Source organism: Nothobranchius furzeri, chromosome 7, assembly GCF_043380555.1.
Source record: "Nothobranchius furzeri strain GRZ-AD chromosome 7, NfurGRZ-RIMD1, whole genome shotgun sequence".
In the NCBI taxonomy this organism is placed as follows: Eukaryota; Metazoa; Chordata; class Actinopteri; order Cyprinodontiformes; family Nothobranchiidae; genus Nothobranchius; species Nothobranchius furzeri.
Window position 1 is genome coordinate 10444729 of NC_091747.1, and position 17986 is coordinate 10462714.

At 55.3% G+C, this 17986-nt stretch overlaps 1 protein-coding gene and 1 long non-coding RNA gene across 7 annotated transcripts; one reads left to right on the forward strand and one right to left on the reverse strand.

Moving 5' to 3' along the window:
• The first annotated feature begins 11783 nt into the window (after window positions 1-11783).
• LOC139070637 (spectrin alpha chain, non-erythrocytic 1-like) lies at window positions 11784-17101 on the forward strand. Of its 6 annotated transcripts, none has more exons than XM_070553274.1 (11): window positions 11784-13057; window positions 13128-13345; window positions 13430-13534; window positions 13619-13723; window positions 13799-13831; window positions 13904-14555; window positions 14764-14811; window positions 14924-14992; window positions 15071-15380; window positions 15475-15687; window positions 15770-16173. In XM_070553274.1, exons 1-3 carry the CDS (start codon window positions 13048-13050, stop codon window positions 13463-13465), a joined length of 264 nt encoding a protein of 87 aa, XP_070409375.1. In that variant the 5' UTR covers window positions 11784-13047; the 3' UTR covers window positions 13466-13534; window positions 13619-13723; window positions 13799-13831; window positions 13904-14555; window positions 14764-14811; window positions 14924-14992; window positions 15071-15380; window positions 15475-15687; window positions 15770-16173. The 6 variants fall into 6 exon arrangements, with proteins under 6 accessions (XP_070409375.1, XP_070409374.1, XP_070409373.1 ...); XM_070553270.1 differs by having other exon boundaries at window positions 11853-13057; window positions 13211-13345; window positions 13458-13534; window positions 15770-17101; XM_070553273.1 differs by having other exon boundaries at window positions 13799-14555.
• LOC139070638 (uncharacterized) lies at window positions 16376-17736 on the reverse strand. The gene is made up of 2 exons (XR_011521129.1): window positions 17608-17736; window positions 16376-16698 (listed from the first exon to the last, which is right to left on the reverse strand). It is a non-coding gene; the product is annotated as an uncharacterized lncRNA (long non-coding RNA).
• Window positions 17737-17986: the final 250 nt, after the last annotated feature.

The window sequence follows — 17986 nt, forward strand, 5'->3', positions numbered from 1 at the left end:
CTTGGGCCTCTCTCCTGGAGGCGCTCAGTCAGACCCAGTGTTGACATGTGACAAGACGCTCCTCGGGGCGCGTCTTGCTTGGGCTTCTCTCCTGGAGGCCCTCAGTCAGACCCATTGTTGACATGTGGCAAGACGCTCCTCGGGCCGCGTGTTGCTTGGGCTTCTCTCCTGGAGGCCCTCAGTCAGACCCATTGTTGACATGTGGCAAGACGCTCCTCGGGGCGCGTCTTGCTTGGGCCTCTCTCCTGGAGGCGCTCAGTCAGACCGAGTGCTGACATGAGGAAAGACGCTCCTCGGGGCGCGTCTTGCTTGGGCTTCTCTCCTGGAGGCGCTCAGAAAGACCCAGTGTTGACATGTGACAAAATGCTCCTCGGGGCGCGTCTTGCTTGGGCCTCTCTCCTGGAGGCGCTCAGTCAGACCCAGTGGTGACATGTGGCAAGACACTCCTCGGGGCGCGTCTTGCTTGGGCCTCTCTCCTGGAGGCCCTCTGTCAGACCGAGTGTTGACATGTGGCAAGACTCTCCTCGGGGCGCGTCTTGCTTGGGCTTCTCTCATGGAGGCCCTCAGTCAGACCCAGTGTTGACATGTGTCAAGACGCTCCTCGGGGCGCGGCTTGCTTGGGCCTCTCTCCTGGAGGCGCTCAGTCAGACCCAGTGTTGACATGTGACAAGACGCTCCTCGGGGCGCGTCTTGCTTGGGCTTCTCTCCTGGAGGCCCTCAGTCAGACCCATTGTTGACATGTGGCAAGACGCTCCTCGGGGCGCGTCTTGCTTTGGCCTCTCTCCTGGAGGCGCTCAGTCAGACCGAGTGCTGACATGTGGCAAGACGCTCCTCGGGCCGCGTGTTGCTTGGGCTTCTCTCCTGGAGGCCCTCAGTCAGACCCATTGTTGACATGTGGCAAGACGCTCCTCGGGGCGCGTCTTGCTTGGGCCTCTCTCCTGGAGGCGCTCAGTCAGACCGAGTGCTGACATGAGGAAAGACGCTCCTCGGGGCGCGTCTTGCTTGGGCCTCTCTCCTGGAGGCGCTCAGTCAGACCCAGTGTTGACATGTGTCAAGACGCTCCTCGGGGCGCGGCTTGCTTGGGCCTCTCTCCTGGAGGCGCTCAGTCAGACCCAGTGTTGACCTGTGACAAGACGCTCCTTGGGGCGCGTCTTGCTTGGGCTTCTCTCCTGGAGGCCCTCAGTCAGACCCATTGTTGACATGTGGCAAGACGCTCCTCGGGGCGCGTCCTACTTTGGCCTCTCTCCTGGAGGCGCTCAGTCAGACCGAGTGTTGACATGTGGCAAGACGCTCCTCGGGCCGCGTGTTGCTTGGGCTTCTCTCCTGGAGGCCCTCAGTCAGACCCATTGTTGACATGTGGCAAGACGCTCCTCGGGGCGCGTCTTGCTTGGGCCTCTCTCCTGGAGGCGCTCAGTCAGACCGAGTGCTGACATGAGGAAAGACGCTCCTCGGGGCGCGTCTTGCTTGGGCTTCTCTCCCGGAGGCGCTCAGAAAGACCCAGTGTTGACATGTGACAAGACGCTCCTCGGGGCGCGTCTTGCTTGGGCCTCTCTCCTGTAGGCGCTCAGTCAGACCCAGTGGTGACATGTGGCAAGACACTCGTCGGGGCGCGTCTTGCTTGTGCCTCTCTCCTGGAGGCCCTCTGTAAGACCGAGTGTTGACATGTGGCAAGACTCTCCTCGGGGCGCGTCTTGCTTGGGCTTCTCTCATGGAGGCCCTCAGTCAGACCCAGTGTTGACATGTGTCAAGACGCTCCTCGGGGCGTGTCTTGCTTGGGCCTCTCTCCTGGAGGCGCTGAGTCTGACCCAGTGCTGACATGTGGCAAGACGCTCCTCGGGGCGCGTCTTGCTTGGGCTTCTCTCCTGGAGGCCCTCAGTCAGACCCATTGTTGACATGTGGCAAGACGCTCCTCGGGGCACGTCTTGCTTGGGCCTCTCTCCTGGAGGCGCTCAAACAGACCGAGTAGTGACATGTGGCAAGACGCTCCTCGGGGCGCGTCTTGCTGGGGCTTCTCTCATGGAGGCACTCAGTCAGACCCAGTGTTGACATGTGGCAAGACGCTCCTCGGGGCGCGTCTTGCTTGGACCTCTCTCACTGAGAAGCTCAGTCAGACCGATTAGTGACATGTGGCAAGACGTTCCTCAGGGCGCGTCTTGCTTGGACCTCCCTCCTGGAGAAGCTCAGTCAGACCGAGTAGTGACATGTGGCAAGACGCTCCTCGGGGCGCGTCTTTCTTGGGCCTCTCTCCTGGAGGCGCTCAGTCAGAAACAGTGTTGACATGTGGCAAGACACTCCTCGGGGCGCGTCTTGCTTGGGCCTCTCTCATGGAGGCCCTCTGTCAGACCCAGTGTTGACATGTGTCAAGACGCTCCTCGGGGCGCGTCTTGCTTTGGCCTCTCTCCTGGAGGCGCTCAGTCAGACCGAGTGCTGACATGTAGCAAGAAGCTCCTCAGGGTGCGTCATGCTTGGGCTTCTCTCCTGGAGGCCCTCAGTCAGACCCATTATTGACATGTGGCAAGACGCTCCTCTGGGCGCGTATTGCTTGGGCCTCTCTCCTGGATGCCCTCTGTCAGACCCAGTGTTGACATGTGGCAAGACTCTCCTCGGGGCCCTTCTTGCTTGGGCTTCTCTAATGGAGGCCCTCAGTCAGACCCAGTGTTGACATGTGTCAAGACGCTCCTCGGGGCATATCTTGCTTGGGCCTCTCTCCTGGAGGCGCTCAGTCAGACCCAGTGTTGACATGTGGCAAGACGCTCCTTGGGGCGCTTCTATCTTGGGCTTCTCTCCTGGAGGCCCTCAGTCGGACCCATTGTTGACATGTGGCAAGACGCTCCTCGGGGCATGTCTTGCTTGGGCCTCTCTCCTGGAGGCGCTCAGTCAGACCGAGTAGTGACATGTGGCAAGAAGCTCCTCGGGGTGCATCTTGCTGGGGCTTCTCTCATGGAGGCACTCAGTCAGACCCAGTGTTGACATGTGGCAAGACGCTCCTCGGGGCGCGTGTTGCTTGGACCTCTCTCCTGGAGGCCCTCAGTCAGACCCAGTGCTGACATGTGAAAAGAAGCTCCTCGGGGCGCGTCTTGCTTGGGCTTCTCTCATGGAGGCCCTCAGTCAGACCCAGTGTTGACATGTGGCAAGACGCTCCTCGGGGCACGTCTTGCTTGGGCCTCTCTCCTGGAGGCGCTCAAACAGACCGAGTAGTGACATGTGGCAAGACGCTCCTCGGGGCGCGTCTTGCTGGGGCTTCTCTCATTGAGGCATTCAGTCAGACCCAGTGTTGACATTTGGCAAGATGCTCCTCGGGGCGCGTTCTTGCTTGGACCGCTCTCACTGAGGCGCTCAGTCAGACCGAGTAGTGACATGTGGCAAGACGCTCCTCAGGGCGCGTCTTGCTTGGACCTCTCTCCCTGAGGCGCTCAGTCAGACCCAGTGTTGGCATTTGGCAAGACGCTCCTCGGGGCGCGTCTTACTTGGGCCTCTCTCCTGGAGGCGCTCAGTCAGACCGAGTAGTGACATGTGGCAAGACGTTCCTCGGGGCGCGTCTTGCTTGGACCTCCCTCCTGGAGGCGCTCAGTCAGACCGAGTAGTGACATGTGGCAAGACGCTCCTCGGGGCGCGTCTTGCTTGGGCCTCTCTCCTGGAGGCGCTCAGTCAGACACAGTGTTGACATGTGGCAAGACACTCCTCGGGGCGCGTCTTGCTTGGGCCTCTCTCATGGAGGCCCTCTGTCAGACCCAGTGTTGACATGTGTCAAGACGCTCCTCGGGGCGCGTCTTGCTTTGGCCTCTCTCCTGGAGGCGCTCAGTCAGACCGAGTGCTGACATGTAGCAAGAAGCTCCTCGGGGTGCGTCATGCTTGGGCTTCTCTCCTGGAGGCCCTCAGTCAGACCCATTATTGACATGTGGCAAGACGCTCCTCTGGGCGCGTATTGCTTGGGCCTCTCTCCTGGATGCCCTCTGTCAGACCCAGTGTTGACATGTGGCAAGACTCTCCTCGGGGCCCTTCTTGCTTGGGCTTCTCTAAAGGAGGCCCTCAGTCAGACCCAGTGTTGACATTTGTCAAGACGCTCCTCGGGGCGTGTCTTGCTTGGGCCTCTCTCCTGGAGGCGCTCAGTCAGACCCAGTGTTGACATGTGGCAAGACGCTCCTCAGGGCGCGTCTTGCTTGGGCCTCTCTCCTGGAGGCGCTCAGTCAGACTGAGTAGTGACATGTGGCCTGACGCTCCTCGGGGCGCGTGTTGCTTGGGCCTCTCTCCTGGAGGCGCTCAGTCAGACCAAGTGGTGACATGTGGAAAGACACTCCTCGGGGCGCGTCTTGCTTGGGCCTCTCTCCTGGAGGCCCTCTGTCAGACCCAGTGTTGACATGTGTCAAGACGCTCCTCGGGGCGCGTCTTGCTTGGGCTTCTCTCCTGGAGGCCCTCAGTCAGACCCATTGTTGACATGTGGCAAGATGCTCCTCGGGGCGCGTGTTGCTTAGGCTTCTCTCCTGGAGGCCCTCAGTCAAACCCACTGTTGACATGTGGCAAGACGCTCCTCGGGGTGCGTCTTGCTTGGGCCTCTCTCCTGGAGGCGCTCAGTCAGACCGAGTGCTGACATGTGGAAAGACGCTCCTCGGGGCGCGTCTCGCTTGGGCTTCTCTCCTGGAGGCGCTCAGAAAGACCCAGTGTTGACATGTGACAAGACGCTCCTCGGGGCGCGTCTTGCTTGGGCCTCTCTCCTGTAGAGGCTCAGTCAGACCCAGTGGTGACATGTGGCAAGACACTCCTCGGGGCGCGTCTTGCTTGGGCCTCTCTCCTGGAGGCCCTCTGTCAGACCGAGTGTTGACATGTGGCAAGACTCTCCTCGGAGCGTGTCTTGCTTGGGCTTCTCTCATGGAGGCCCTCAGTCAGACCCAGTGTTGACATGTGTCAAGACGCTCCTCGGGGCGTGTCTTGCTTGGGCCTCTCTCCTGGAGGCGCTCAGTCTGACCCAGTGTTGACATGTGGCAAGACGCTCCTCGGGGCGCGTCTTGCTTGGGCTTCTCTCCTGGAGGCCCTCAGTCAGACCCATTGTTGACATGTGGCAAGACGCTCCTCGGGGCACGTCTTGCTTGGGCCTCTCTCCTGGAGGCGCTCAAACAGACCGAGTAGTGACATGTGGCAAGACGCTCCTCGGGGCGCGTCTTGCTGGGGCTTCTCTCATGGAGGCACTCAGTCAGACCCAGTGTTGACATGTGGCAAGACGCTCCTCGGGGCGCGTCTTGCTTGGACCTCTCTCACTGAGGCGCTCAGTCAGACCGAGTAGTGACATGTGGCAAGACGCTCCTCGGGGCGCGTCTTGCTTGGACCTCTCTCCCTGAGGCGCTCAGTCAGACCCAGTGTTGACATTTGGCAAGACACTCCTCGGGGCGCGTCTTGCTTGGGTCTCTCTCATGGAGGCCCTCTGTCAGACAGATTGCTGACATGTGGCAAGAAGCTCCTCGGGGCGCGTCTTGCTTGGGCTTCTCTCCTGGAGGCTCTCAGTAAGAACCATTGTTGACAAGTGGCAAGACGCTCCTCGGGGCGCGTCTTGCTTGGGCCTCTCTCCAGAAGGCCCTCAATCAGACCCAGTGTTGACACGTGGCAAGACGCTCCTCGGGGCGCGTCTTACTTGGGCTTCTCTCCTGGAGGCGCTCAGTCAGACTGAGTAGTGACATGTGGCCTGACGCTCCTCGGGGCGCGTGTTGCTTGGGCCTCTCTCCTGGAGGCGCTCAGTCAGACCAAGTGGTGACATGTGGCAAGACGCTCCTCGGGGCGCGTCTTGCTTGGGCCTCTCTCCTGGAGGCCCTCTGTCAGACCCAGTGTTGACATGTGTCAAGACGCTCCTCGGGGCGCGTCTTGCTTGGGCTTCTCTCCTGGAGGCCCTCAGTCAGACCCATTGTTGACATGTGGCAAGACGCTCCTCGGGGCGCGTCTTGCTTGGGCCTCTCTCCTGGAGGCGCTCAGTCAGACCTAGTGCTGACATGTGGCAAGACGCTCCTCGGGGCGCGTCTTGCTTGGGCTTCTCTCCTGGAGGCGCTCAGAAAGACCCAGTGTTGACATGTGACAAGACGCTCCTCGGGGCGCGTCTTGCTTGGGCCTCTCTCCTGGAGGCGCTCAGTCAGAACCAGAGGTGACATGTGGCAAGACGCTCCTCGGAGCGCGTCTTGCTTGGGCCTCTCTCCTGGAGGCCCTCTGTCAGACCCAGTGTTGACATGTGGCACGACGCTCCTGCGGGCGCATCTTGCTTGGGCCTCTCTCCTGGAGGCCCTCAGTCAGACCCATTGTTGACATGTGGCCAGACGCTCCTAGGGGCGCGTCTTGCTTGGGCCTCTCTCCTGGAGGCGCTCAGTCAGACCGAGTGCTGACATAAGGCAAGACGCTCCTCGGGGCGCGTCTTGCTTGGGCCTCTCTCCTGGAGGCGCTCAAACAGACCGAGTAGTGACATGTGGCAAGACGCTCCTCGGGGCGCGTCTTGCTGGGGCTTCTCTCATGGAGGCACTCAGTCAGACCCAGTGTTGACATGTGGCAAGACGCTCCTCGGGGCGCGTTCTTGCTTGGACCGCTCTCACTGAGGCGCTCAGTCAGACCGAGTAGTGACATGTGGCAAGACGCTCCTCGGGGCGCGTCTTGCTTGGACCTCTCTCCCTGAGGCGCTCAGTCAGACCCAGTGTTGGCATTTGGCAAACGCTCCTCGGGGCGCGTCTTACTTGGGCCTCTCTCCTGGAGGCGCTCAGTCAGACCGAGTAGTGACATGTGGCAAGACGTTCCTCGGGGCGCGTCTTGCTTGGACCTCCCTCCTGGAGGCGCTCAGTCAGACCGAGTAGTGACATGTGGCAAGAAGCTCCTCTGGGCGCGTCTTGCTTGGGCCTCTCTCCTGGAGGCGCTCAGTCAGACACAGTGTTGACATGTGGCAAGACACTCCTCGGGGCGCGTCTTGCTTGGGCCTCTCTCATGGAGGCCCTCTGTCAGACCCAGTGTTGACATGTGTCAAGACGCTCCTCGGGGCGCGTCTTGCTTTGGCCTCTCTCCTGGAGGCGCTCAGTCAGACCGAGTGCTGACATGTAGCAAGAAGCTCCTCGGGGTGCGTCATGCTTGGGCTTCTCTCCTGGAGGCCCTCAGTCAGACCCATTATTGACATGTGGCAAGACGCTCCTCTGGGCGCGTATTGCTTGGGCCTCTCTCCTGGATGCCCTCTGTCAGACCCAGTGTTGACATGTGGCAAGACTCTCCTCGGGGCCCTTCTTGCTTGGGCTTCTCTAATGGAGGCCCTCAGTCAGACCCAGTGTTGACATGTGTCAAGACGCTCCTCGGGGCGTGTCTTGCTTGGGCCTCTCTCCTGGAGGCGCTCAGTCAGACCCAGTGTTGACATGTGGCAAGACGCTCCTCAGGGCGCGTCTTGCTTGGGCCTCTCTCCTGGAGGCGCTCAGTCAGACTGAGTAGTGACATGTGGCCTGACGCTCCTCGGGGCGCGTGTTGCTTGGGCCTCTCTCCTGGAGGCGCTCAGTCAGACCAAGTGGTGACATGTGGAAAGACACTCCTCGGGGCGCGTCTTGCTTGGGCCTCTCTCCTGGAGGCCCTCTGTCAGACCCAGTGTTGACATGTGTCAAGACGCTCCTCGGGGCGCGTCTTGCTTGGGCTTCTCTCCTGGAGGCCCTCAGTCAGACCCATTGTTGACATGTGGCAAGACGCTCCTCGGGGCGCGTGTTGCTTAGGCTTCTCTCCTGGAGGCCCTCAGTCAAACCCATTGTTGACATGTGGCAAGACGCTCCTCGGGGCGCGTCTTGCTTGGGCCTCTCTCCTGGAGGCGCTCAGTCAGACCGAGTGCTGACATGTGGAAAGACGCTCCTCGGGGCGCGTCTCGCTTGGGCTTCTCTCCTGGAGGCGCTCAGAAAGACCCAGTGTTGACATGTGACAAGACGCTCCTCGGGGCGCGTCTTGCTTGGGCCTCTCTCCTGGAGAGGCTCAGTCAGACCCAGTGGTGACATGTGGCAAGACACTCCTCGGGGCGCGTCTTGCTTGGGCCTCTCTCCTGGAGGCCCTCTGTCAGACCGAGTGTTGACATGTGGCAAGACTCTCCTCGGGGCGTGTCTTGCTTGGGCTTCTCTCATGGAGGCCCTCAGTCAGACCCAGTGTTGACATGTGTCAAGACGCTCCTCGGGGCGTGTCTTGCTTGGGCCTCTCTCCTGGAGGCGCTCAGTCTGACCCAGTGTTGACATGTGGCAAGACGCTCCTCGGGGCGCGTCTTGCTTGGGCTTCTCTCCTGGAGGCCCTCAGTCAGACCCATTGTTGACATGTGGCAAGACGCTCCTCGGGGCACGTCTTGCTTGGGCCTCTCTCCTGGAGGCGCTCAAACAGACCGAGTAGTGACATGTGGCAAGACGCTCCTCGGGGCGCGTCTTGCTGGGGCTTCTCTCATGGAGGCACTCAGTCAGACCCAGTGTTGACATGTGGCAAGACGCTCCTCGGGGCGCGTCTTGCTTGGACCTCTCTCACTGAGGCGCTCAGTCAGACCGAGTAGTGACATGTGGCAAGACGCTCCTCGGGGCGCGTCTTGCTTGGACCTCTCTCCCTGAGGCGCTCAGTCAGACCCAGTGTTGACATTTGGCAAGACACTCCTCGGGGCGCGTCTTGCTTGGGTCTCTCTCATGGAGGCCCTCTGTCAGACCGATTGCTGACATGTGGCAAGAAGCTCCTCGGGGCGCGTCTTGCTTGGGCTTCTCTCCTGGAGGCTCTCAGTAAGAACCATTGTTGACATGTGGCAAGACGCTCCTCGGGGCGCGTCTTGCTTGGGCCTCTCTCCAGAAGGCCCTCAATCAGACCCAGTGTTGACACGTGGCAAGACGCTCCTCGGGGCGCGTCTTACTTGGGCTTCTCTCCTGGAGGCGCTCAGTCAGACTGAGTAGTGACATGTGGCCTGACGCTCCTCGGGGCGCGTGTTGCTTGGGCCTCTCTCCTGGAGGCGCTCAGTCAGACCAAGTGGTGACATGTGGCAAGACGCTCCTCGGGGCGCGTCTTGCTTGGGCCTCTCTCCTGGAGGCCCTCTGTCAGACCCAGTGTTGACATGTGTCAAGACGCTCCTCGGGGCGCGTCTTGCTTGGGCTTCTCTCCTGGAGGCCCTCAGTCAGACCCATTGTTGACATGTGGCAAGACGCTCCTCGGGGCGCGTCTTGCTTGGGCCTCTCTCCTGGAGTCGCTCAGTCAGACCTAGTGCTGACATGTGGCAAGACGCTCCTCGGGGCGCGTCTTGCTTGGGCTTCTCTCCTGGAGGCGCTCAGAAAGACCCAGTGTTGACATGTGACAAGACGCTCCTCGGGGCGCGTCTTGCTTGGGCCTCTCTCCTGGAGGCGCTCAGTCAGAACCAGAGGTGACATGTGGCAAGACGCTCCTCGGAGCGCGTCTTGCTTGGGCCTCTCTCCTGGAGGCCCTCTGTCAGACCCAGTGTTGACATGTGGCACGACGCTCCTGCGGGCGCATCTTGCTTGGGCCTCTCTCCTGGAGGCCCTCAGTCAGACCCATTGTTGACATGTGGCAAGACGCTCCTAGGGGCGCGTCTTGCTTGGGCCTCTCTCCTGGAGGCGCTCAGTCAGACCGAGTGCTGACATAAGGCAAGACGCTCCTCGGGGCGCGTCTTGCTTGGGCCTCTCTCCTGGAGGCGCTCAGTCAGACCCAGTGCTGACATGTGGCAAGACGCTCCTCGGGGCGCGTCTTGCTGGGGCCTCTCTCCTGGAGGCGCTCAGTCAGACTGAGTAGTGACATGTGGCCTGACGCTCCTCGGGGCGCGGCTTGCTTGGGCCTCTCTCCTGGAGGCGCTCAGTCAGACCCAGTGTTGACATGTGACAAGACGCTCCTCGGGGCGCGTCTTGCTTGGGCTTCTCTCCTGGAGGCCCTCAGTCAGACCCATTGTTGACATGTGGCAAGACGCTCCTCGGGGCGCGTCTTGCTTGGGCCTCTCTCCTGGAGGCGCTCAGTCAGACCGAGTGCTGACATGAGGAAAGACGCTCCTCGGGGCGCGTCTTGCTTGGGCTTCTCTCCTGGAGGCGCTCAGAAAGACCCAGTGTTGACATGTGACAAGACGCTCCTCGGGGAGCGTCTTGCTTGGGCCTCTCTCCTGGAGGCGCTCAGTCAGACCCAGTGGTGACATGTGGCAAGACACTCCTCGGGGCGCGTCTTGCTTGGGCCTCTCTCCTGGAGGCCCTCTGTCAGACCGAGTGTTGACATGTGGCAAGACTCTCCTCGGGGCGCGTCTTGCTTGGGCTTCTCTCATGGAGGCCCTCAGTCAGACCCAGTGTTGACATGTGTCAAGACGCTCCTCGGGGCGCATCTTGCTTGGGCCTCTCTCCTGGAGGCGCTCAGTCAGACCCAGTGTTGACATGTGACAAGACGCTCCTCGGGGCGCGTCTTGCTTGGACTTCTCTCCTGGAGGCCCTCAGTCAGACCCATTGTTGACATGTGGCAAGACGCTCCTCGGGGCGCGTCTTGCTTTGGCCTCTCTCCTGGAGGCGCTCAGTCAGACCGAGTGCTGACATGTGGCAAGACGCTCCTCGGGCCGCGTGTTGCTTGGGCTTCTCTCCTGGAGGCCCTCAGTCAGACCCATTGTTGACATGTTGCAAGACGCTCCTCGGGGCACGTCTTGCTTGGGCCTCTCTCCTGGAGGCCCTCTGTCAGACCGAGTGTTGACATGTGGCAAGACTCTCCTCGGGGCGCGTCTTGCTTGGGCTTCTCTCATGGAGGCCCTCAGTCAGACCCAGTGTTGACATGTGTCAAGACACTCCTCGGGGCGTGTCTTGCTTGGGCCTCTCTCCTGGAGGCGCTCAGTCTGACCCAGTGCTGACATGTGGCAAGACGCTCCTCGGGGCGCGTCTTGCTTGGGCTTCTCTCCTGGAGGCCCTCAGTCAGACCCATTGTTGACATGTGGCAAGACGCTCCTCGGGGCACGTCTTGCTTGGGCCTCTCTCCTGGAGGCGCTCAAACAGACCGAGTAGTGACATGTGGCAAGACGCTCCTCGGGGCGCGTCTTGCTGGGGCTTCTCTCATGGAGGCACTCAGTCAGACCCAGTGTTGACATGTGGCAAGACGCTCCTCGGGGCGCGTCTTGCTTGGACCTTTCTCACTGAGGCGCTCAGTCAGACCGAGTAGTGACATGTGGCAAGAAGCTCCTCGGGGCGCGTCTTGCTTGGACCTCTCTCCCTGAGGCGCTCAGTCAGACCCAGTGTTGACTTAAAGCCCCCACAATGCCGCTCAGAAAATGGTCCCAACCCGGAAGTAAGAAAAATTGCAGTTCCACCCTCATCCGCTGGGGGCTGGTACCAGAAGCGAGCAAATCCTCATTGACTCCCATGTTAAAAATGCCATTTTCACAGCAGAAATAAACATGTTTACAGCCTGGTTCAAAAAATGTTTGTTTGTCTAAATTATCTAGTTTATACTCATGACAACTCTGAGGGGGGTGAAATTTTTTCTCACTCTTCTGTTTAAGTGTATTGAAAGCCTAAAATTCTGTATAATTAATGAGCATCCGACACACGTGACCGCCGCCTCAGACCCACGTGACCACAGAGCTAGCTCCGTGGAAAGGCCTCAGTACAGCCTCGGTCTCTCCTGGAAACTGTGTCGGGATTTTGAGTCTCTGTGCTTGTGAATTCTGTTTTGGATAATATTGGTGCAATTGTTGGACAAAATGACTTGCTGTGGTATTAATTGCACTAATAGAGCGTCCAAGGAGTCTCCATTTCATTTTTTTCGGTAAGTTAAAATCTATATTTGTATTTTATGTCACTGCTGCCTTTAAACTAGCTGAGTTTACCGAAGTAGCTAGCTAACTATCAGTTTAACATGCAGCATGTACTGTTTAACCATGAAATTTAAATGTAAAATACGGTAAAATAATTAATAGGGCATATTTAAATGGGTAATAGGGTAAAACCCAGTGCATTTAAGATAAAAATGGGTTTAAATATGACGGGGCGCGCCGCTTGGGGGGACACTTCTGTGCTCTATTCTTTCATCCGGTAATCCCCAGCGGTCAGGCCGGGCAGGCTGATCGATGCGGCGCCTCGCTGCTGCGGGCTGACCGCTCGTGGAACTCGGAGACAGATCTGACCGGAGAAATACTGCAGCTCGTTGAGAAGTCTATAGGGCATACAGCGTTTCCCTTAAATCCCACTGCCACGCCGACAAGATCCCAAGTTTCTTTGTTTTTGTTGGCGCTGTTTACCGAAGAAGCAGCGGGAATACCAGCAAGTTTCATCAGACTCATAAATTTAGTTTTTGCAGGGGACCCCCTGTATTTTACTGCTCCCTCCTGCAGTCTTCCCCTATTAAAATTTAAAATGTGTAACTTCATGTATTGTGATGAATGACTAATATTCATGTTAACTAAAACGTTAGGTATTTAGGGGGAAAAAACAAAATAATAAACATTATACAGATGTCAAATAAATCAAACTGTAATTAAACTATATATTTTCAAAGTCTTGATTCTGGATAAAATCCAACAACATATGCTTTATAAATAAACACTACGCATGGCTTTTACACACACACACACACTCACGTTACATTGTGATTTCTTAGTAAATATTCTATTTGGCGAGAGATAAACTTTATTGTATTTATCCTAGTGAATCTATAATTAAACGGGTAAACTAGTAGTAGCACATCCAACATCAAAGAAAGTAAAATGTTATTATCAGGAGAGGGAGAATGATTAAGTGGTTAGCAGCAGTGTGCTAGACGATGGCCCCCTCCATGAGGCCACCACAGCTCAGCAGAACATCGTTGTAGCTTCTTCTGGGGAGAAAAACACTTACAGAAAAAATAAAGTTAACAGCTGAAATAGCAGGAAATAATACAGTTAAAGAGCAGATTGTAGAAGAAAGAAACCCCTAGGTTAAACTGGTCTGTCTACTGCATAATGCTGAACTCTAACATGTGTCCTCAGGGAAGGACCTGATTGGTGTCCAGAACCTGCTGAAGAAGCACCAGGCTCTGCAGGCTGAGATCACAGGTCATGAACCTCGCATCAAGGCTGTCACCCAGAAAGGAGAGACCATAATGGAGGAAGGTAGAGCAGGTCTGGTCCTGACATGTTTCTGAGGTGTCTGCAGGTTCTGGCTCACTTTGTTTGGGTCCAGGTCACTTCGCTGGTTCAGAACCTTCGGCCCGTCAGAACATTCTTATCCTCCACGTTCTAACACCAGACCTGTTAACCCAACAGCAACAAGTGGCTCCAACTGACGATGAGACCGGGAAGGAGCTGGTTCTGGCTCTGTTCGACTACCAGGAGAAGAGTCCTGGAGAGGTCACCATGAAGAAGGGCGACATCCTCACGCTGCTCAACAGCACCAACAAGGTTCGTATGCCCTTCACAGCCGAGGAACGACCTCCAGCTCAGAGCGAACATCTCCACACCTGCTTTGTGTTTGTGTGACTTTAGGTTGTTTTACTTGAACTCGCGTCTTTAGCTGAATGAGGATGGAGAGACGGGTCGGACCTGGAGCAGGTCGAGGTCTTGCAGAAGAAGTTTGACGACTTCCAGAAGGTCGGACTTTTCCTCCTCTCCGTCTTCCAGCAGCAGCTGTCAGATCAGCTCAGGTGATAATCAGCAGGTGCTTTTGTCCTGCAGGACCTGAAGGCCAACGAGTCCCGCCTGAGGGACATCAACAAGGTGGCATCTGAACTGGAGTCAGAAGGTCTGATGGCTGAGGAGGCTCCTATGGTTCAGGCTCAGGTGAGCGTCACCTGTCTGCAGCAGCTGGTCCCTCTCACTTCCTGGTTTGTTAACTCTGCTCGTCTCTGTTTGTAGCAACAAGAACATCTGGGTTCTGCTCCTGGAAAGGTGCGTGTTGTCCTCCGCCTCCACCAGAACCAGACGTGGTGTTTTTGTTACCACTCATTTGTTTGTTTACAGGATGAAGCCGTCTCTAACCCCGGCTTTCCACAGGAGTCGTCAGCAGCACGTTACTGCAGCAGCACGTCATAGCTGCTGATAGGAACCGCTGTGGTCAACAGAACCTTTTCCACCGGAGCCGTCAGCAGCGCGAGTCGGCCACGTCTCAGGAGCAGCATGTCGCGGCCCTTACGCGCCGGTTCTATTTTCTACGCGCGACGCCTCTGAAACGGGTCAAGTTCGACATTTTTGGGGAAGGAAAGACAGGAAATCGGACGCGGAAATTGAGAGAAGCTACCGAGATTTTCAGAATAAAGAACGTACTGCCTTCCGGTTGCTTTACTTTTAAAAAAGGTTACTAACTGAGCGGCCCCGTGAGAAGTTATCACCTAGCTAGCGGTCTCCTTTGTTTTTCAGGTCCGTATTGGCGATTATAAAACGGACAGAACATAAAACACAAACCATGTTGTAATTTTCTCCTGCTTGTTGTTGTGTTTACTGACGAAGTCACTCGAGTGACTTCGTGCTCGGTCGGTGACAGCTGCTCCCCTGCTGCTTCGCGTCTCGTGGGAAGGGCCAAGCAGCAGTTTACGCGAGCAAGACGTGCTGCTGCAGTAACGTGCTGCTGACGGCTCCCGTGGAAACCCGGGGTAACACGGCGTCACCCTAGAAGGTGAGTTCATTCAGCTGATCAGAGGTCACCTCTGATGGCCGTAGTCACGGCCGACCGTGCTGAAATCACACAGGAATTCAGGTGACCCGGCAGGCACCAGGTGCTGGTGAAAGTGGGGACATGTCAGCTGGTTGCCATGGCTACAGTTATCTTTATGCATCTGTATGACTGCTGACTGGTGTGTGTTTCCTGTGACCTTTGACCTCAGACCGTACGGTTGGGCGTTCAGACGACGGCTAACTTTAATTCCATCAAGGTAAGAGGAAGCTCTTCCCTTCCTGTCTGAGCGATCCGTCTCCAGGTTTCCTCGTCCGGCGTCCAGCCCGCTGGCGTCCACCTCCATCTCACTGGGTTTGGTTTCTCTCCAGGAGCTGAACAACCGCTGGCGCTCGCTGCAACATGCTGGGCAGCGCCCATGAGGTGTAGCGCTTCCACAGGTACCCCGCACACTTATGCGCCGCTTACGGGTCAGTAGTTTGGACCCACACTCAGACGGAGTTCTGATGTCTTCTCAGAGACGCTGATGAGACCAGAGTGGATCGAGGAGAAGAACCAGGCCCTGAACACAGACAACTACGGCCACCACCTGGCCAGCGTTCAGGCTCTGCAGCGTGAACATGAAGGCTTTGAGCGTGACCTGGCAGCTCTGGGTGATAAGGTCCGCTTTCCTGATCGGTACCAGGACCCGAGTTGTCTCTGGAGACACGTTCTTCATGGTTCTGGTGACTCCACCCCAGCCGTTCCTGATCAGCAATCAGCGGGGTGCTTTCCTATTTAAGGTGGATGGAGGACAAAATTTGACGCCAGAAGATTGCCTCAGTTTTGGTAGTAACCAGCCACTCGTGTTACCTCTAGTGTTCCTAGGATTAATGTTATTTCGTAGTGTTTTTGCTCTTATATTGGATTTACCATTCTTCAGGATTCCTGTCGACCTCATTGGATACTGACCTCTACTCCAGGATTTGGATATTCAACACACGGACCTTATCACCACCCTCCATAACCCACCTCTCATCTCACCCGTTGCCCCATCCACCAGGACGCCCCGCTTCTCTCCACCTCTGCTCCCTCTCCTGCGCTTCCCCCGGCTCTCTACCTCTCCCTCCTCCAGCCAACACATACACCCACCACAGTAAGTCTGCTGAACACCTCTGCCTGCCTACAATGGATTTTGAAACCAGAACCTAAGCTCACCTGTGTTCTCCCTCCTCCAGATGCTGAGCTGTTGTTGCAGTTCCAACCACAGACTTATCTGTGCACCTTAAGTTCCTCCTTATAAATAAATCATTTTTTCCATCAGTTTTTGGTCAGTGTTGTATTCTGCATGTCTTGGGTTAAGTACCTTCCTCCAAACATGACACTCCTCTTCAAAGAGCAAATCTGTTCAGCACATTCTGACAGACCGACCACCATTCTTCTGTCATGATGCTGTACAGGACATTTTTAGAGTTTTTCTTTTTAAAGATAAATAGGATTACATTTAAATAGCAATACTTTCACATTATCATTTTCCCACACTTCTGTATAACTGTATTTAGTTGTTTTTCAATAAAGAATGACAAACTATTTAAGTTTGGATTTGTTGCACACAAATATATATCTGTAAAAAATATCTACAAAGCTAATGTATACATAACAAGTATGATTGGGTTTTGCAATACGGCACTATTTTAGTAAGAGTTTTAAACCAAGTAAAGTTAGTAAAGAACACATTTCTATTGTCTGCTAAGAAACTGTTGGGATTTAAAATGGGCCTGTTGTACAAATAACTTGTAAATGATTATTCCTCACTTTTGTCTTAACCAAAGAAATTCCAGTAATTGAGCAAAAACATTTATTTTTAACACTACATTTTATAAAACAGGGCGCAAAGTGTCGGCACATGTATGTATGTCGATGGTCCACCCCAACCGAACCAGGAGACACAGACGTCAGGGAGGCCAAGGTTGTCTCTGCAGCTCTCTGGGCACCACGCCTCACTCAGCTGTCTCCAATGATCCAAATGGCTATGGAGAAAAAATAACAGGTTTGTCATAATTGTTTAAAGTACAAAACCATACATGAAGTGGTGAGACAGGTATGTGAAACTTACACTTGCTGATGTTGGAGACACACAGGCTGCCATGGTGACATTTAAACAGATCTAACAAAAAAATAAAAATGAAAATTAAAAACTCCCAGACCTCATGTCATATTTACTAATCAGCTATGGCTGATTTATTGTTTGGATCACAGTGAGTTACACTAATTCTAATATATTTTTATTTCTATTATACATACATACTTTTTAACTGTTATTTTCACGACTGTTATCAGGCTCTCTTGTTCTGGTTCTGATGATAATTCCGTGTCTTCCAGCAAGTTATCTTGTGCTTACTTCATCTGTAGAATGTCTCTTTACTTTTGGTAAATTGTACTGAGTCCAGAATAAAGACTAGTTGGCTGTACAAGATACAAACAAGTATAACATTTTGGAAATATATGAAATGTATTTACGCTGCTAATTTAGCTCGAATACTAATAACTGCCATATTTTCCGGACTATAACTCGCACTTTTTTACATTTTCTGGCAGGTCCTGCTACTTATACTCCGGAGCGACTTATATAACAAAATATGTAGGCTACACCACGCTGCTGCGGGCCGACTCCGACCCACACAAGAATGAGTTCCCCTGTCCCGCTGGAAGGGTTTCAAACACCGCCAGCATCTGTTAGAGCCTGTGGCGGGGTGCTGAGGGCCGGCTCCAGCCCAGGAATGAGCTCTCCTCGCCGGCCGGGAGGGTTTGAAACACCGCCATCCTCTCCTCTGCTGGCTGTTGTTCATTCTGTTATGGTTACCGGTGCTTGTGTTGCAATGTGAAACGCTTGGTCTCAGATTTTGTAAGAAAGATAATAAAATGTCCCCCCAAAATACGACTTAAATATATTTTCTCTTATTCATGATACATTTAATGGCTGGTGCGACTCAGGAGTGATAGCGCCGAAAAAAACTGTACTGAAAACTTGCTCAAAGCAAAATGTTTTCATTACGGAAATAAATTATAAACTTACCGATTTAAAACTTTTTTAATACAGGTACTTCTCACGAACAGGCGCAGAAAACCTCCACCTAAACTCCGTGTAAGGTTCAGGTCGATGGGTGTTCCAGTTAGCTCCGGTTGGGTTGAAGCTAGGTGGCTACATCCGTTAGCTCGGCTCCCACCTCCGCTTTAGCTTTGGGTTAGCCAGGGTTAGCTTCAGGTTAGCTCGTAGCTAGTTCGCCTGGGTGTCGTCACTCGAGCCCAGCCTTACAGCCACACCCTCAGCGCCTCCTCTCTTCCCTTTTATGGAATTGTCTGGGCTGGACGGAACCTGTGACACGGTCAAAATGGCGGTGGTGGCCACCTCCCATTATAGACAACAAACGTGTTATTGAAGCCAATGGAATCCG

Coding starts and splice junctions, on each gene's coding strand:
- LOC139070637 (XM_070553269.1), top strand. CDS start 15,173: ATGAAGGCTTTGAGCGTGACCTGGCAGCTCTGGGTGATAAGGTCCGCT. Junction 15,381..15,474: donor AGAAGATTGCCTCAGTTTTG/GTAGTAACCAGC, acceptor ACCATTCTTCAG/GATTCCTGTCGACCTCATTG. Junction 15,688..15,769: donor CAACACATACACCCACCACA/GTAAGTCTGCTG, acceptor TCCCTCCTCCAG/ATGCTGAGCTGTTGTTGCAG.